Source organism: Zea mays, chromosome 5 (genome assembly GCF_902167145.1).
Source record: "Zea mays cultivar B73 chromosome 5, Zm-B73-REFERENCE-NAM-5.0, whole genome shotgun sequence".
NCBI classification, from domain to species: domain Eukaryota; kingdom Viridiplantae; phylum Streptophyta; class Magnoliopsida; order Poales; family Poaceae; genus Zea; species Zea mays.
In genome coordinates this window covers 222474630-222494422 of record NC_050100.1, presented here as the reverse complement: position 1 = coordinate 222494422, position 19793 = coordinate 222474630, and the positions used below count along the sequence as shown (strand labels likewise).

Genomic DNA, 19793 nt, shown 5'->3' with positions numbered 1-19793 from the left:
TACAATTGGTGGCACGAATCTTGGAAACAAAAATACATCGACCCATGCACGAAAAGAGGTGTCCACCGACCGAACGCGCGTGCGTGCCATTGCCACGCCACATGATTTTCGAATTCCGCAGGCGGGGCCTGCGCTGCGAGGACGACAGCTTCTGGGTTCTGGGTCGTCGTAGTCGTAGTACGTGCGATCGTGGAGGCGGACACGCGTTCGAGGCAGGGCCGCTTCCGCCGGACACCTAGCCGCCCTTTATTGTGCGTGCTCCATTTGATCATAATCCACTCGCTGCTGCTGCTCCTCCTTCCGACGGTGGGTGACGACAGTGCAGGAACTACGGCTGCAAGGCAGCGCGACGCACACGCACTGGTGGTGGTGGTCATGGGGACAAGAGCAACTCTAGTAGTTATCTAAAAGACTTCCTAAATCAATAATTTAGGTATTTAACATGAAAACTATTCTCCAACAGTTCTCTAAATGAACTTTCTAAATTTAACAACTTGTCATCTAACCTCATTTTCTCTCTACATTTGGCAACCATTTAACAACTCCCTAAACAAAAATGTTGACTGCATTATATAGTTTTTGTGACTTACTTTTTTATGTGGATAAATACAAAACAAAATTACAACATATATTTAGAGAACTATTGGAGAACTTACATTTTTTTACTGTACAAGCCATTTAGCAACTTCTTAAATCTGTGATTTAGAGAGCTAAAATTTACATAACTATTGAAGTTGCTCTAAGGAAGGAAATGGGAAAACCATAAACAAATAGAGAAAATACAAGGGGAAAAAGTGCTATGCATCAGCGAGGTGCTAACTGGCCTCGGCCTGGACGAGGCTAGCGACAACGATCCGGTGGGGTGTGAGACACTTGGACTAGCCGATTAGGTTTAGGATTTAGGCATGGACTGACTGGTGGTGGCGACAAGGACGCGGTGGGCCATGGTCCCACCAGTCGACCTACGCCAATTAGACCTGAATACCGTACAACGGTGATGTGTTCGCACAGGCAACAACATAATCAAGACGATGGCCTGAGCAAATGGGGCTATTAGGTGTCATCATACCAGAGTTATTGTCAGATAAGATACATGGGTTATTGATTTGTAAATTTGGGACGATTAGTTCAGTTCGATTCAAGATTGTAGTTATTTGATTTAGCAGGAAAGGAACCCCGACACATACACCCGTTGTGGCGGTGGTGACACCCACCGCACCTGCGAAGCCTAAAGTCGCTAAGACTCGAGCATGACTTCAATGCCACCGTCCACACAAACCGCTCAGGACTTCTGGATGCTTATTAGGTTTGCAACGTGTTTGAACGGCTATACTATTTAAACAAGGTCTACACATGCAAGTATATAAAAACCGTGGTAATGCACAGACATTAAACTAGTGTATGTAGGGCACCGTTATTCGTCGCTCTAGGTGAAGCTTCATCGATCCATCCAGTAGTTACCAAAGAACACTCGGTAATTTTCAGTAATGCCTGAATATCGCTAAGCTATTACCAGCAATTACTAAAGAAAATAGCATAGTTATAAGCTTGACGACATGCATAGAAAAATAGAGACATGTTCTACACACCTGGTGGCCGGACCGTGTGGAGTACTCCCTCCGTTTTGTTTTAGTTGTCGCTGGATAGTATAAAATTGAACTATCCAGCGACAACTAAAAAGAAACAGAGCGAGTACTAGTTTGCATGTTCTTATAAGGCACTACCGCTGGTCCACTCCGGCCGGTGCTATCCATATATATAGTCTGTCTTTTCATGTCTCTCTCTCTATCGTTGCCTTTTGCCTTGAGAACCAAATGGGGGCACCACTAGGCCGGATCGCGACATCTTAGCAGTGCACCACGCACTAGCATGCGCATCATCTATAGCTAACTTCCTCATCTACTACCTCCTATCCTATGCACAAGTGGAGCGGAGGGGAGGCCGTTTCCTTTCCAGTCCAGCGAATGAAAGCGCATGCATGCATGCATGTGGGATCACATTGCCCGGAGCCGCACGCTCGGCTTTTCAACAGATTCTTTAAGCTGCCCCCGGTTCACACCTGCTGCCGGACCGGACGTATTCGGCGTCGTCGTAATCGATCGATCCTCCCAAAAGACCATGACGATTGCAGCAGGATTCTCACCACATCTGACCCAGGATATATAGGCTACAGTCACACACACACATACTAGTGTACGTAGAAAGAAAACTACGGTTGAAGCTGTAAATCTTTAAGGGTAGTTGATCAAATCAATCAAACACCCTAACAAAACTGCAAACTTTATAGAGTTTGAGGACCTATACCATATAAAATTTTCGAGTACGGGTCTCGTTTGCAGCAGGGCCATACCAAATACAGTACTTCGTAAATCCTCGTGCTTTAATCCCGATTAAAACCATCAACAAAGACTAAATATCATATTATATAGTGACTAGAGAAATAACACCTGCGAGTCAGTCTGCACACAACAGCAAACGAAGCAAATTCCGACGGCTGCCGCCTTACTGTTTGTGCTGTCCAGCATTCAGTGTTGGTTTAATTCAGCATGCTGCATACACATTCTATGATTTCCTTTCTTTCTTTCTTTCTTTCTTTCTTTCTTTCTTTCTTTCTTTCTTCCTTTCTTTCAATCCTGACCGCTAGAACAACAATCACCAATAACTGCTGAAACTTCCACTAGCTAATCATCGCTGACTGAATGACATACGGTGTCATATATATATCATCCTCCTTTTTCTTTTCTGGATGCAAAGGATCTTGATGGGTGTTGTTGGGTGCTCTCTCGTAGCGCTTACGCAGACGACGCTGGGGCCTATGGAGATCGCGGCGGAGTGCCGTGTGGGTCCGGATCAACTAAAGGCCTCTCACCGCTCTCGTCCTTTGTCCTCTCCTCTTTTTCTCGTCTCATCTCCTCTCCTTCCAAAAGCTGGTGATGGCAACGGATAGGATAGGGACGGCATGAAATCAACGCCGGGAAAGTGAGAAGAAAGATCAAAAGCACATATGTATATAATGTAATATATTCCCTTTGTGTAGTAAATTACAAAGAATATAATAGTGTTTATTTAGTACCATATATATACATATATATTATTTTTTGTAATATAAATTTGGTTAAACTTAAGATGATTTAGCTCTTCAGCAAAATTAAAATGGCTTGCAATTTTAAGAGGGGGAAGTATAGTACTAGTATACTAGCTAGAATGTGCGTAGCTGATATTTTGTTCTTAGCTAGGAGAGTAGCTTACTCTCTCTTTCCTATAAAATAAGGAGTAGCTTTCTTGATCCCCAATCCCTGATATAATGGTGGTGGATTCTGATTCACCAAGCAGCAGTTCCCTGACTCCAGGTGTCGCTCTGGTGGATTGCACAGCGCATAAGGCTGAGCTCAGCTAACATAAATTCTTCAGTTCAATGTATATATATACTATAACGTTGTAGGGTTTAACCTTTCATGGACAAAAATATACAGAGTATATATATATGCATGTACGTGCTGATGAAAATACTCCACCGGAATGTCCTTTTTATTTTCTGAGGTTTATGGTTTGTCCTCATGTGTGTGGAAGACCTGCTACTAGGGGTCAAGTTCAACTATGGAGGCTGGACTTGGTTGTTTTCTTTTTCTTTAGGGATAGACTATTCTATATCTGTATATGGTGCTAGATTTCTAAGAGGAAATCTATATCTATATATGGTGCTAGATTTCTAAGCGGAAATAATTAATGCTACACTTATTGTCACCCCCTCTGATGTTTGATGTTACAGGTTGAAGTTGCTTGAGTGTTTAGGGGGTGTTTGGTTACACCCCGCTAAAATTTAGCCCCTGTCCCATCGAATGTTTGAACCTCCGTTCCGGGTATTAAATGTAGTCGAATTATAAAACTAATTTGTCAGCCGAAGATTAAAAGACGAGACGAATCTAGTCCAGTTGGTTGGGTCTATATTTCATACTCCTATTTAAAAGTCAAACGCTTGATGTGACCCGGACTAAACTTTAGCAGGAGCAACCAAACACCCCCTTATAGTTTGTTGCTTTGCTTGCTTGACATCTCTGTCCATACAATAAAATAAGCTAAGGGGGTGTTTGGTTAGAGGGACTAAAGATTAGTCTCTAGTTTTTAGTCCCTTTTAGTCCCTTTTTTGCCAAACACTAGGACTAAAATATGGACTAAAATGATTTAGTCTTTAGCCCTTCACATAGGTGCTAAAAGAGACTAAAAGCTCATAATTATCATGTTGCCCTTACCTTTTTATAGATAACTAATATTATGAGTATATTCTAAGGGTATTTGAGTCTTTGGACAATGTATTTAATGACTTTAGAATCTATTTAGTCCCTAAAACCAAACATATAGGGACTAAAGTTTAGTCCTAGGACTAAAGTTTAGTCCTAGAACTAATTGAAACCAAACATGCCCTAAGTTTCGTGATTGCGGCTGTGAGCATTTCACACATAGTAATGTATATGTGCAAAGTCTGTAAGTATGGATACGTCACACCAACGGCGTAATCAGTACAGCAATTACGATAAGATAGGAGTATTAGATCTTTGCTGGAGGACAGGCCCCACACTATCTATACAGGGATGAGGGATACATATCTCTTACCTCTTGTGCTATGAAAAAGATATATAAAGCAATATACAAAATGCTCTTGATTGACGTCACAAGGGGTAGGTAGGGTAGGGTTGTTCTCACCTGCTACATTATACATCGTGTCATTATGTAAGCTATGTCCACGATTATATATATAATCATATATCGTCTAGAACATGTAGAGTAATATATATGCTTAAGCGGCCGAACCTCTCCACACTGTATGCATGTGTGTATACTGCTATATTAGTTCAATTACAAAGTCCTAAATCTATGGTGCTGTTTGGTTCACATGTTTGTAACATAAACGATAACCCATAACATTAAACCATATTTGTTTAAATCCAACCGTAATAAGATACCAAACTAGAAACTTAAACCGTCTCATTTAAATTTATTACCACTGTTAATTAGTTGTAAATCATTAGCATTATCATTTACATTACATTTTATGAACTTAACACTTAGTCTCCTGGTGCCTTATTAGCGCCGCATCGTGACAATAACAATGTTTGTTTTGGCTCCGAAATTTTCCAAGGAGTATTGCTAAAGAAGAACCACCCGGAAATTGGGTGTGTTGCTGCTTGCCTGCTGCATTTGTGCAGCCCATTTGCCAATTATTCGGCCCATATCACATGACGGCCCATCCCAGAACCCAGTTCAACTATTGATGAGGACGACAAAGAAGATATTTTCCTTCGCCCCGAAAAGCGAACGTAAGCAGAGAAAAATGTCCCACTGATGACGCGGGACGCCGGAGCGGAAGGGAGGGCCCACCATGTCAGCGCCGCCGCCGCCGCCGTTTCTGTCCTATTCTGCTCTTCCTGCCGATCTGTGCGCCGCCTCTTCTTCATCCCGTCCCTAGCAGCCGATCCCAACTCCCGATCTTCGGTTCGTTTGAGGTATGACTCTGTATTCGCCTGTTGGGGGTATAATCAATTTGGGGGCTGGCTCCTTTTTTAAGCGTTTCTGATTGAGATGACGGAGGTGCAAAATACTCCAGCATAATTGGTTCCTTGCTTATGGAGTATTTGTTAATGTTGTAGTACTATGTGAACATCGAATTCCAGGCTGTAACTTTTGCTGCATCGGGCAAATGGTTTTGATTTGCTCGATAGAACTGTCAGTTTAGGAACCACTAGGCGTCGTTACATACTGTACGCTCGCAAGTTTCATGGTATTATTAGTAAAGTGCTCCTTACAAATTTATTTTTAGTTTGGCATGAGTATTACTTCTAATTCGTTGATTTGTTCTAGGTTAATTTGCTATTTGTTTCAGAATTTCCTACTCATCCGTAGTGTTTTAGTTTAATTTGGTTGCGCTTCTACATTAGCTTATTTGCATGCTCAGCGATTTAGAAGAAAATAAACTCGGACACCTCTCTCTTCGGTGAGATCTTAGTCTAACTTAACATGGAAGTTAAGATTTAATAAGGTGTTTGGTTTGAGGAAAGGGCTAGTCCATTATCTACTTACTTCTCACTTTTTGTTTGGTTTGTAGAATGGAATGATTTGATCCATCATCATCTTATTCCTCAGAGTTAGTACTGATATAAAGAATGAGTTCATTTCATCAAATTTGAGGAATGGAATCATAATGCACCACCTCATTTTGGATGAATTGATCCATCAAACCAAACACCTCCTAACTGTCAGCATTGGTTACTGCGATCAGGGTAATCCTAAGGTTATTTTTAAGCTAATCCTAAGGTTATTTTTAAGCTGGTCTCGGTCCCATAGGGTGTATATAAATAAAAAAGATGATTTCGAGAATAAGGCTAATTATTCAACATATAAATCTATCTAACTGATTAATTAAGTGTTGAAAGAGTTTAAGGGACTCTCAAACCGGCTCCGGCTCCTGTAGGAGCCCTCCCAGATGGTCTAAAAAAAGATCTCTCAACAAAGAGCACTGAGTAATCAGAGCTATTATTTTATAGAGAGGAGTGAGCCAAAGGGGGGGGGGGGCTCCTATCCTAGTGCCTCCTACCCCACTCTCCCATCTTGCATTTCTCTCACGCCAAAATGAGCCGTTTTACTAGACGATTTGTTAAGAAAACACTACCTCCTATATAGGAATTGCTCTTCAAGAGAAGTCAAAGCGAAGTCATTTTTAGTAGAGCCGGAGCCGTGTCAAACAGTCCCTAAATACATCAAGTTCTTCATCAAGAGAGGCGTCGAGTGGCTAGAGTACCTTGGCAGGACCGGATCATTGGTGGAACTTGTGGTGAATGATTGCAAGGGAATCCTTCACCACAAGTTTGACCTCCTAAAATTTTGTCCAGGTCTCCAGGATAGATAAAGTTTGAGAAGTTTGAGATCAATGGCAATTATTGGTTACTAGGGTCTCTCGGTGATGATGGTTTGAACATGTTTAATGGAGATCTCTATGGGCACCAATGCTTAATGAGATTATAATGTGCGATAGTGATGGAAAGAGATGTACGGGGAGATCAAAGTTGATGTGGGAAGAGACGGTAAAAGAAGACTTACAAAGATGAAATATAATAAAAGATTTAACCTTAAATAGGGTGAATAGAAAATAGTTATCCACATGACTGAACCTTGATCTGTGGGCTCTGTTGGGTTTTAACTTTAGCCTATCCAACTTACTTGGGACTAAAAGATATTGTTGTTTTGTTGTAGTAGTAGTAGTAGTAGGCCCTCCCTCTGATCCCGCGTATGATGCCTGCTACCCGTAAAAATATGATATCTTCTGTGAGAATTTGAGGTTGGCACATATATTAACTTTGCAGGCCCGTGAGGGTCTCCTAGGACCGACTGCTCAAGGGATTGGAGTCACCGTTTTTTTTTTCTTTTGAGAAAGTGCAAAGCATTAGAGAAACGTTGCCGTTGGTCTAGATGACGACGAGATGATTGCGCTGCTCCAGAACTGCAAGCAACCTCAGAAGCCTTTGACTCTGCGCCAACCAGACTGACTGATGAAAGGCTCAAGGCCCCTGGTCTCAACTGCCCTATGCTTGAGGTTGTTGAGCTGACCTTTACGTTTTGTTCGAGTGTGTATCCCACTGAAATAAGGTTTCACACAGAAAGGTATGGTATAGTCGCACTCATTCAGACCTGCCTAGTCCGTGCTTTCATGCTGGACGGAGTGTACATCTTTTATGACTCGGGGTTGGAGGGTATTTCGTCAGCGCCATTCCTGGAGAGGCTCAAGCTTTTGGATCGCAAGAGGATAACAGGTGCTGGGGTGAGTTTCGTTGCCCCGCGCTTGAGTAGTCTCACTATCTCCGGGGAAGGTGTTCAGGGGCCTGCCACTGACATCATGTTTGGGAACACGGTATACCGTAATATTTGAGCATACCATAGTATTTTATACCAAAAGACGTTTGGGAGCACATACAAGAACTCTATATTTTAAATTATGGTTTTGCCAATACCACGGTATTTTTAGGATCAAGAAAACTTTGGTTTGCACGCAGCTACAGTCTTTTTTCTCTCCTACACTATAACTAAAATACTATGTCTCTAAACAGTTATTGGATTGGAATGATGTAAAGTATACTATAATTATGTTATGACATACTTTAAACCATGTTATTATAAACTATGGTTTTGTGAAATAAAGTTCAAAGTTCCCAAACAGTGGTATTATACAGTGGTTGCCTTCTAATGACATCTGCTCTGTCGTGTCGTGTTTGTTGTGGGCTGAAGTGCGCACCAACCTCTAGCTTATATACCTTCCAAAAGGACACTGATATCTGCAAGAGGAACATATCCGGTGCTTCTCTCTCACCTTTTTTTTTTTTTTTTGCTTCTGTGAATCTTTTGCGGTGTATTACCAAGTCCTATCTCTCTCCTCAAGATAAGGTTTCGTTGGGTGTTTTTTCCCCAATATAATTTGTGTCGCTACGTTATCCCCCGTAGAAGCAGCAGAATGGGTTTTGCAGCCCACGGAATTGCGGCGGATAGGTACTGCCTTTCCTTTGCCCCAGCCCGATGTGGAGAAATTTGCTATTTTGTCACTCTCAATTTTGGCTGCCTGTTATTATACCATCCCGTGTCTATGACTGGTGGGACCGTCTGTGTCTATGATTTGTGGGTCCGATGGCATACTGGCGAAGCCCACAAATGATAATGGCAAAATTGCCAATGGCTCGCCCGATGTGCCGCTGAAAGTTATCTGGTCAGGTCAGTGAGAGAGAGGCTCGCAAGTTGGCAACCCAATCTTTACTCTTATCTGCCCAACCCCGTCACTGCACCGTCAGCCAGAACAACTGCTGCTCCGACTCCTATTTAACAGACGGAGACGGGGGCAAACGAAGCGAATGAATACTGGCTGCTACTAGTAGTACTGGTACGACGGCGAGCAGAGCAGAGCAGAGCACAGCAGCGCTACACGTTGGGCGTGCATCCATTCAGGATCATGGACGACGGCGACTGGATCACGGCGAGGTACCTCCTCTCGTCGATCCTCGGGCGGAACCCGCTGGTGGTGGACTACGTCGACGAGGAGTCCTTCCCCGTCGACCTTCCTCCACCTCCCGCGCCGTCCCCCTCTTCCTCCGGCGGCCGCCGCGCGGAGCCGCCGCCGCCGGTGCGCGCGCCCGCGGGGGTGGCCGGCACGGTGTGCGCGGTGTGCACGGAGGAGATCGCGGCGGCGGACCCCGTGGCGCGCCTGCCCTGCGCGCACTGGTACCACCACGGCTGCATCGCGCCGTGGCTCGGGATCCGCCCCACCTGCCCCATGTGCCGCGCCGAGCTGCCGCCGAGGGAAGCCGACGCCGGGGAGGATGGCCCCGCCCGCGCCAAGCCGCCGCCCGCGGGGACCAGCGCCGGCGCGACGGTCGCGGCCGCACGCGCAAGGCGGGACGCGCCGTACGAGCTCCTCGCCGGCGGCGTGCTGTCCGGCTGATCCGGCCGTCGAGTAGATAGGGAGTTTGGCGCGTGGACCCGGTCCTAGCTGTGAGCTCAGGGCCGGCCGGCTCCTTTGTTTGTACAGGGCAAATTGGGTACTCCGAAAAGCAATAAAAAAAAACAACATTTCGACCCGAATTCTCGCCCCGGCTTGGGTTTCAGCGTCACTCGTTTGCTCTGTTCTGGAACGGTAACCGTGTATTCCGTATTGAAATCTGAAAGAAGTTCAATCTTACAAAGTTTCTTAACCATCTACCATTCAAATTACATCAATGGATATAGTTAAATCCAAAATACCCCTAAAATGGTATGCGCTTTTTAGTGGGTCAAAGTTTCGTTTCCCGTGACATTTTGCTCATCGAAACGCGTTCATTATATCGAGCTGGATGCAGTTGTTGTCCAGTTGACGCTCAGATAGAGATAGCGAGTGAGGAACCAACTTCTGTTCAAGTCTCACTGCAACAAGTAGAGCACTGTATTTTTTTTATATATAAAGTTAGAAGGTGTTAAAATAAACTAAGCAGCAACCCGACGAAACCGGTTGGTGGTGCCGCGTTTGCGTTGCTTCACCTCCCTTCGATAATGATATGTAAACACCTCCTATATTGTACACTATGAATCCATAAAGAATGTAATTCTGACGGTGTCAGGTTTAATATCTAAAGTTTGGTATCGACGTATGAAATAAATACTATTAGATTAACTACGAGATGTGTTTCTAAAATAAATTGATTTGAAATCACAAATATAGATACCATTTACTAGAGACTTAACTAAACGTGAGTCACTTTAACTAAGGTCATGTTTGGAATCTCTAAGACTAATAGTTAGCTATTAACAATTAGTTGTTAGGTTCCACACAACCTCAACTAATACCACAGCTAATTGTTAGCTATCTCACAATTAGTTCATTAACTGGCTAACTATTAGCTATAGGGGTTCTAAACAGGATCTAATATGCAACTTATAGTTTGTTTTTTTAAGACAGGGGGTATCTACCTGATCGCGTCAAAGGTTTTCTTTACTCTATCTATCGTGTGAGCATCTCGACAGCTTTCGCATAGAGCAGCCAGCACCGAGTTGCTTTATCGTCTTATCGTAACGTAGAAGTGGGCACACGAATCATTGCAAAAAGAGGCGGAAAAAACAATATTCCCATCATTTACCGGACGCTTGCACGACGTCTTACTACCGCTGCTCACACATGACACCGATGCGTGGAGACGTCGCCATCATCCGGGTGCCAGACATAAACCCACGAGCTTCCGTTCCGTCGGTGGGCGCTCCTGTGTTTCGCGGTGCGCTGAGATCATCGCCAAACTAAAAAGACCATTCCAGCGATGGCGATGGCGATGCCGATGGATTTGCTCGCCTCCTGATTGGACGTCTAAATACGTTGCAACTTGCCAGCTGCCGTTTTGTATGAGACAGTTTCACTTGATTCGCTAAAATCAGATTCAAATCTATTTTTTATCTCAAAACTTCTCTATGCTTCGTCAGCTCTACTAGTGGAGCTACTCTAAATTCGTCAAATTTAAGGGAGTGTTTCATTTTTAGGTACTAATTTTTAGTCCCTTTATTTTAATCCGTTTTAGTCACTAAATTATGAAACACAAGGATTAAAATAGTGATAATTTCTCAATAATTTCTATGTTTGACAATTTAGACACTAAAATAGACTAAGATTAGTCATTAAAAATCAAACACCCTCTGTGTATAGTGGAGTTGACAAAAGTTACTCACTATAATATAATGACTAAAAAAGTTTTTCTTCCTTTCATTCATTCATATGATTTTTTTTCCTTCCACACGACCCAAGCGTAGGAAGTCGTTGCACCGGCTGTGACCGCACCCCCGCTAGCCGAGGCGACGCACCGGCTGTGACCGCACCCGGCCGTGCACACGCCCGGCTCCGTGGATGCGGCTGCCCCCATGGATACTAGAGGAAGGGTAAAAGCACGGGAGGAGAGATGACATGTGGGGGTGGGGCCTAGATAAAAATAAGATGAAGGTAAAGCTGTTACAAATAATTTGATGAACCCCAACTCCACTAGTGCAGCTGCTTCACAGTGAATCTGAGTAAATTCTAGATTCAGATTCATTTGTTAAGGTTTAGGAGCTATCCCAAACAACATTCCATTAGTTCAGACTCACTTTTTAAGATTTAGGAGCCATCTCAAATCTAGACGTGTGCTTTTTACTCCACTACAATATCTCTACTTACATTTAAGTAGGAGTTTATCCTTTCATATGTTCGTCTCGCATGTATACATGCTAAACAATATAAATGAAAACCCCTTGCCTGAAACTTGGGCTTGGTTCTGTTACACATGCGTTCAGAAATGGTGAAAGCGAGATGAGAATCTAGTCCCCAAACCGCCTTGTTCTTTCTCGTGCAGCATAAACATTACAATGTCAGATTTGCTTCGCAGCTGAGAATTTCCCGGATAAACAACGACATCTTTCTGATCCACGTTGGTGCACCTCGTTAGCTGCCGGCCTGCCGCTGGAGAATTTCGCTAACCTAACATTCCCCATTGCAGAATTCCCATAAGCCAAGGTCCGCTAACCAAAATCGCATCAGAAACAGGTCGCAGGGAAGTACCAGGTAAAAGGAATGAACCACCAGAACCGAGGCATTGTCAAAGCTGCACTGTCACGTTTGCAGGTTTGCATTCATAGAGAACAGCTCCTGGGGGTTGATCACATTCACACGGATACATGCTGCTCCACAACATCTTTAACACGTGGAAATCGATCAGCCCATCGCTTATAACCTGCACCACATACTCCAAAAAGAAGGGGCAAAAGTTCGATTTTGTTTGTGTGCATCTAATGAGCTTACTTCAAGTCAACAGATTAGCATGTTTACCTGATACAATGATCTGCTTCTGCTTGAATTGCTCACTATCATCATCAGGGATATCCTGCAGTACATTACATCACATTATCAGCATATTCGGTGTTATCATGAAACTCCATCCTAGTGAGCAATCACCCTATAAATGCAATAGTCCCAAACACGAAATAAAGACTAATGACCTGCTGCAAACTTCTGATGATGATCTCAGACAAACTCCCAAGGATATTGGCGTCAAAATGAGAGCAGCTCAATAGAAACTTTTCTGACGTCATGTCCAACAGCATTACACATAAGCAGGATGCTGTCATGGTAACTGATGAGGCATCTGTGGTTCCTATATAAGCAATAACATATAGTGATCGATTCACATGAATAACACGAAAAAAATGGGATAATCATTGCTTCAATTAGGCTACCTTCAACATCTTACTCATATTCAAACTTCACTCTACGAACAGTATAGTCTACAGTGCAAAACAGTGGTTTGGGTGACCATATGAGTGAATTGTTGGACAGTCTTAGTATGCTAACAGGTGCGGATCAGATATCATTCCAGCGCCACATATAGGGAAGGATGACATGTATCTCACAAGTCACAACAGGCAGTGATCGAAGCATATTGATTTCATGATACGATAGTCTGACTGTGAACCAGCAAAAGAAATAATTCATGAAGTCTGCCTAGTTCCAGATTATAATGACAGGAGTCATCCATTAAGCATCATGCCATAATGTGGTCAAGGTTTCTTTTTGTGCAGTTAAACTGAAGTGATCAACATGCCAGAACAGAGCACTAAGAAGCGACTAGAAGCTGGCAACGACCTCAGAGAACTGTATCATCTAAATTATGGTGCACAAAGATAAATCATACATGTTTTAACAAGATGAAAAGAGCATACCAGCCCATGTAACAAGTGCTTTTAGGAGGCGAATGAAACAATAATCCACTGGAATATGGACACTCTTCATCTACAAAAATAATGAAAAAAAATATATTAATTTCCACATGGCATGCAGAAAATTGACCTTTCACAAAATCAAGTCTCTTACATTAGACATGAAATTTATGATGGTATCACATGCCAAAAACATGCTACCGTTATCAATCGTCATTCCACCCTGCTCAGTCATTTTAACAAGGCAATCTATAACCTGCAGAGAAACACAGACAATCAGTTGCCCATGTCCCAGTATACAGAACGCTAATTATGCCTGACAAGGTATCTCCGTTAATAGTTGGGAAGTTTAACTGCAATCTCATGTATTCATGTCAACCGATAAACAATTAAACATCACATCGACATTGATTAGCTTTACAGCGCTACAAGCCACTAGAAAAGAAAGTCATTATGTTTCATAAGATAATACATAAATCCTTCTAATCACTATAAATTGGCTCTGGATATCTCTATTCCAAGTTTCATAAGCTTTTACACACTGATGGTAGCATGCAGGCAAAAACAAGAAAGCACCTACTTACTGATAAACAAGCTAAACAAAGTAAGCTAACTAGGAAGAACCATTCGTTCGAGGAACAAATACAAATGGAATCAGTAATCAAGATTTAGAAAGTTGAAAAGGAAACAATTCTACTTACTGCCTTATGGCCACCAAATGATGCCAAAGTTCTACATCCATCAACCTCCATTGTTATTTGGGATAGCATTGGAAGCATGAAGCAAATAGAATAGAAGGAACTGTTGCAAGAATAGAACTTTATACCATCAATATTTTGCATCATGAAAGAAGATGTATATATACACCTGCTGAGCACAAAATAAAGTAGAAGCAACCTTGATTCATCTTGACCTTCTATAGAAAAGATAAATTCCAATAGATTCCCAGTCTTCTCCTTGCAGGCATATGGTGCTTCTGCCAGATAACTGCAACAGAATAACACATAGACTTGGCATTGAACAAGGAAAATATGTTGGATAGAAGCTTGATTTGGACGCTTTGACATTGAACTGTTGAAGACGCACTTGGATTAACAGCTTGAGTTTATGTACATTGTGCACATGGACAAAAATAAAGCCAAATTGTACACATTTGTTCAAAACGATGAAAATCGGCTTAGCTTTTATAATAGGAAAGCCAACTTTGTTAATAATGTTATAAAACATATACACATTCATTGTGACAAGCAGTGTGGCCAGGTGGATGACCTAGTACTTATTTGAAGTCGCAACTAAATGGCCCTGAACAGCATGCTATGTTAAATTGCTTAAGATAAGGAGCAATTATCTCCTAATGAGGAACATAAGAAATTAAGAACACGTAAACTCTCAAAGAATAACAAGATGAGCAAGCAGCACACCTTCCTACTATTCTTGCAGCTGCTAAAAGATCGTCACCTTTCCATTGACCATGATCCTGCCACATTTTCATCTTCAATATATATTATCTTACAATACGAATTTTACATTTGGTTGATAAGAATATGCACCTTCGCGTCCTGCAGAAAGTCTAAGACTAAATTGATTGTCTCATTTAATCCCGTAATGGCCTGCATTATGGTACTTTCACGGATGGTATGAATTGGTGCACCTGCATACAGTTTAATTGCTTTTCAAAGAAGAACGGTTGGTAGGGGTACAGTTACCTTAGTAGACTTTCTAGTTTCTATGAGCCATTGAGATGACTCCCAAAAAACTTATTTGGAAACGTGAGGGAAATGATAAAATTCCACCCCAAAAAGCTTAGACGCTAGCAACGCCAGAAATTAGTGGCCATTGTATTCTAGAAGTTTGGGCAGTTTGGAAACATAACTAAACTGCTAAATACAACAGGTAATTGATACTCATATACCATTAAAAAAATTGGAGCTCAAAGTAGATGATGTAAATCACTGGACTAATAACTATTTTACTATTGAAGGAGGCTGCCTGGTGAGTGGTGACTGACATGCAGTGGCACTGACCATTTTGCCAAAACATTTAGCACTGCAAGGAATGTTTTCCCAATGTTCAAATTTCCTTAAGAGTGCTGCATCAGCACGTACAGCTCCATGCTGATGCATGTTCTGTAACCGCCAAGATATATGCACATGATACATGGAATGGCATCGAGGACTAATGATGCAGAGATGGAGAATTATGATCATTGGATTGCACTGACAGAAAAATTTGCAGACTCAAAAGCTTCCTGATTTGATGCCCATGGAACAAAAGTAGACAAGAGAAACCATTTTTTACTATTGAAGGAGGCTGCCTGGTGAGTGGTGACTGACGTGCAGTGGCACTGACCATTTTGCCAAAACATTTAGCAGTTCAACAGATATTTTCCCAATGTTCAAATTTCCTTAAGAGTGCTGCATCAGCACGTACATCACCATGCTGATGTGTGTTCTGTTACCGCCAAGATATATGTACATGATACATGGAATGGCATTATCGAAGACTAGTGATGCAGAGATGGAGAATTATCATCATTGGATTGCACTGACAGAGAAAATGCACAGACTCTAAGCTTCCTGATTTGATGCCCATGGAACAAAAGTAGACAAGAGAATGGAAAAATACCTTCACCACTACTGGCATTTGATATCATTTTAATTATTCTTTCTATTAACGAAAATAGTATAGCCAGGTTCCTCTGTTTCTGACTGATGGCTTCATCTGTCTGAGAAATTTTTGATGACTCGTACTTCAGATAAGCAAGCTCATTTAGCAAGACTGCCACTTCAACCCTTGCGGATTCCAGCACAAGCAATACAAATCTGTAGAAAATCACAAATTGTCATGGAAAATTACAGGAACATCCCAACAAATACAAGAGATGATGTGAAACTTACTTGTCAACAGACAACACATTTTGGTTATCCTGGACTTCAAAATCTTCTGACAACCAATCCTCGCCCAGTATGGACATCATGCACTCCGCCAAAAGAAGAGCGTGCAACTTTTCAGAGGATACTGAACAGCAACAAAAACATTTTAACATCATGAGCGTCACAAAAACAAAGAATACACAAGCATGGATAGGTTACACTCTTGTACCCTACAGTACGCCATGCAGTCTCATACAATGATACCGCCAATTTGGAAGCACTCTGCTCCATGAGATTTGGGCAGAGTGCTGCCAAACACCACTGCTACTGCCCACTCCGCGCATGAAGTGCTCTGGCTGTTTTGTGCCATGGGTGGGGAGCAGAAAAGGCCCTCTCCCTACAATCCAATCAGCTCCCGTCAACCTTCTCCACTACCCCACCACCCGCCTCACCTCGACTCCCCCGCCGCCTCCTCAACCGCCTTTCTCTCCCTCCCTTCTCCGCCTCCCTCACCACCCTTCTCTGCTGATTCACAGCTGGTCGCACCATGATTCGTGGGAGGAACACAACCAATTGGTATCCGACCCCGATCCATGCAACGAGTAACTTGATTCACCACTACCAACCCCGATCCATGCAAGGAGTAACTTGATTCACCACTACCAACCCCGATCCATGCAAGGAGGAACTTGACTCGCCACTACCAACACGGCAGTGTGCTGACACTGTGCCACTGTCGCATTCAGATGGAGGCATGGAGCCACGTAAATCTCTGTCAGACAGTTTATGCGGGGACCTTGAGCAGCTAGAAGCAGGCTGAAGAGATGGGGAGTTGCTTTGGAGCACTACCAAACTGGCCCATAGGCCATAGGTAGCCAAATAAACAGAAGAAACAAACAATTCCAAGATAACACATGGGTAGCTAAGCATAAATCAAGGTATGCTGCTCTTGAAACAAAGTGGCACAAGGCACATGTTAGCAATATTGCCTTCATCCATGAAGAAAGCACCTCAGTACTAAACATATAATGTTTTAGCCAAAAAAATATGTTATCATTTATAAATATGAGGCTTAGAAGGGCAGGCCTTGTGCAGTGGTGAGAGCTATATCACTGAGTCACGAGGTCGCGGGTTCAAAGTAACCTCTCTGCATTTGCGGGGGAAGGCTTTATCCCCTTCCCTAGACCCCACTCATGTGGGAGCCTCCGGCAATGGGTCTGTTCTTTTTTTTAATAAATATGAAGCTTGATAAATATGAGTCCTGGACATACCAACACGATTTTGGAGAATGGCAGTGATTCCAACTCGAATGTGAGATTCCCAAATTGATGCAGGTATTGATCTCAAAAAATCATGAAGTGGCTTTAGCGTTCCCACAACAAAACAAACACGAAGTGTTAAAAAACATTCAGAAGAATTTATCAAATATCATTCATAACAAAAAGTTTAACACTCTTCAAATAAGACAAGGGAAGGGTAATCCTTACAGATTCTTTTTGGGACAGGAGGAAGGTAAGCATGTGCAAGGCATCAAATTTAACTGCAGTGTGGAGAACAGCAAATATCCTGGCAAGACAAGTTACCTGAATTGCATTGAAAATTGGTGACCAGATCATCAGTTCAGTTTAGAAATGATGAAACAGTAAATGCAGAAAGATTCATGTAAAACATTCTGGTCAATCATACCATTCTAGTCATTCCTTGCAGTTTCTCCGAACTCATAGTGTCAACTTTGAGTTTATGAACTAGTAACTGCAGTAGGTTAATGGCAAGTTCTACGCACTTAGAACCTACAAACAATGTAATCAACAAAATCATATAAGAAATTAAGCATCAAACTATATTGGACACCAATTAAACAAATAAAACAGTAATACTTTTTCTCGAGTTATGACCCAAAAAATTGGTATTCATGAACCCACAACACAACTGCTAAATACTAGCTAAGACAGGATTCGATAGGCTATGTGAGTTTGTCACTTAGGCAAGCTTTCAATCCACATTTCAAAAGCAGAGTAACAAAAGCGTCTGTCTAGATGCACAAATTTAATATATGCCAGCTAAGACCTGCATCGAAAGTATCAGCCCTAACACAGCGGTTTAGAGACTAAATTGACATTGAGATACATGCATGAAAATTCAATACCATCTGTTAAGCTTAAGATTTGAAGGAAGATCATGTCTATTACACCGGGCTCACAAAACTCATATGCCCCATCTTCAGACGCTATTGCAATAAGTGACAGAAGTTCAAAGCATTCTTCAGTGATTGCTGGATCAGTCCTGCAGCAAACGATGCAGCTACAATCATAAGCAAACATGCATCGCAAGCAAAGCATCAAACGTAGCTAGTGATATCAAAATGGTTGGCCTCGGCTCTTAATAGATTCAAAATAGGATAGCAACTGTGTATTCCACTGGTAGGGATTGCAAAATCAGTAGTACTGCTCCGTTAGTATGGAGTATGGAGCATCAAAAGCTCAAAGAGAACAAATTTCTTACGATTTGGCGACAACCTCGGCGACTAGGGGCACGGTGGAAACGACACCCTCGTCGGCCGCAACCTCCGGGACGCGCGCGAGCCCTGCGAGCACGGTGACGGCGAGCCGCATGTATGCCTCTCGCTCCTCCTCCTTCCCGCCCTCCACTTTCCCCAACCCTGCGCCCACGAAGCAGAAATCGATGAACCACTGACCCCCCCCCCCCCCCCCCCCCACTACCACGAGGCGCGCTTCCAGGCGTGTCTCTTACCAGTGTTGAGGAGGCGTCGGAGGAAGCGGGGCCCGACGGCGCGGTAGACGTTGGCGACGGCGTCGGCGTCGCCCGCGCGGCAGACGTTGGCGGCGACTAGCAGGCCCGCCAGCTTCTGCTCGTCGCGCTCGCCGCGGAGGAGGCGGAGGCAGTCTTCGAGCGGCGGGGCCGAGGTCACCACCGGCGCAACGGTAGCGGCGGTGGCCGAGGACGAATCCTGCAGGGGATTGGGGACGCAACAGGTGAGACCGTGAGAGGAGTGGCGGAGGGAAGGGGAAGTTAGGGTTCAGGGAGCGAGCAGATAGAGAGAGAGAACCATAGAAGGTTGTGGGCTGTGTGGCGGCGCGAGCGAGGAGAGCTTCTGCGCCGTGCCGGACTGCCGATGAACTGAGCGCTAGACTAGAAGCGCCGGGAGATTTCGAACCAAGTTACTCGGTGTCTCGGTGGGGCACAAACCAGTGAACCACGTGACATAAGAAATGTCACAAGGTTTGGTTGCTTGCCGATGAGATTTTTAACTTTTTAGGATATTTTTTATGCGGCTTCGACCATTTAACATGCTTGCGTTTGATTTCTAGGAAATAACACAAATAAGGTGTAATAGTTTGATTTTTCAGGACTCTGTCGTTTGAAAAGTAAAAACGTATTGTTGTCCTAAAAATTTTCATATAGACAGTAAAAAACAAAGTATTCCTGATCGATTACTTTTGTTGGCACCGTCGGATCTAGCCGACTGAGATTCGTCGTCTCTGGAAACAAGAAAATATTCTACAATTTCGCAAATCATTAGGAATAAACTAAACTGCAGCAGGCTAAATTGATTTATATTGTGTGCTTTGGAAAGAGATCTATTTGTTAAGGGTACTGTGGTTCTTTGTTATGTCCTAGAGAGGTAAAAAGGATGGAATTCACTAAAAAGATTGAAATTTGCTA

The 19793-nt window shown here is 43.1% G+C and overlaps 1 protein-coding gene and 2 pseudogenes across 6 annotated transcripts; 2 read left to right on the top strand and 1 right to left on the bottom strand.

Moving 5' to 3' along the window:
- The first annotated feature begins 5368 nt into the window (after positions 1-5368).
- Positions 5369-8183, top strand: LOC113567474 (uncharacterized; annotated as a pseudogene). Its single transcript, NR_159720.1, has 2 exons — positions 5369-5501; positions 7356-8183. The product of NR_159720.1 is annotated as an uncharacterized protein (transcript).
- Positions 8184-8886: 703 nt separating this feature from the next.
- LOC100280948 (RING_Ubox superfamily pseudogene) lies at positions 8887-9613 on the top strand (annotated as a pseudogene). Its single transcript, NR_159719.1, has one exon. The product of NR_159719.1 is annotated as an RING_Ubox superfamily pseudogene (transcript).
- A 1940-nt stretch (positions 9614-11553) lies between these two features.
- Positions 11554-19353, bottom strand: LOC100501247 (uncharacterized). Of its 4 annotated transcripts, none has more exons than XR_552471.4 (19): positions 19177-19353; positions 18861-19077; positions 18612-18768; positions 18256-18392; positions 17796-17899; positions 17597-17692; positions 17381-17471; positions 16134-16254; positions 15862-16058; positions 14787-14887; positions 14658-14713; positions 14134-14223; positions 13938-14037; positions 13391-13492; positions 13240-13309; positions 12520-12674; positions 12350-12404; positions 12083-12254; positions 11554-12001 (listed from the first exon to the last, which is right to left on the bottom strand). XR_552471.4 is itself a non-coding variant. In XM_008645965.4 (18 exons), the coding sequence occupies exons 1-18, from the start codon at positions 19177-19179 to the stop codon at positions 12187-12189; spliced, it is 1932 nt and encodes a 643-aa protein (XP_008644187.1). In that variant the 5' UTR covers positions 19180-19352; the 3' UTR covers positions 11554-12186.
- Between the last annotated feature and the right edge of the window lie 440 nt (positions 19354-19793).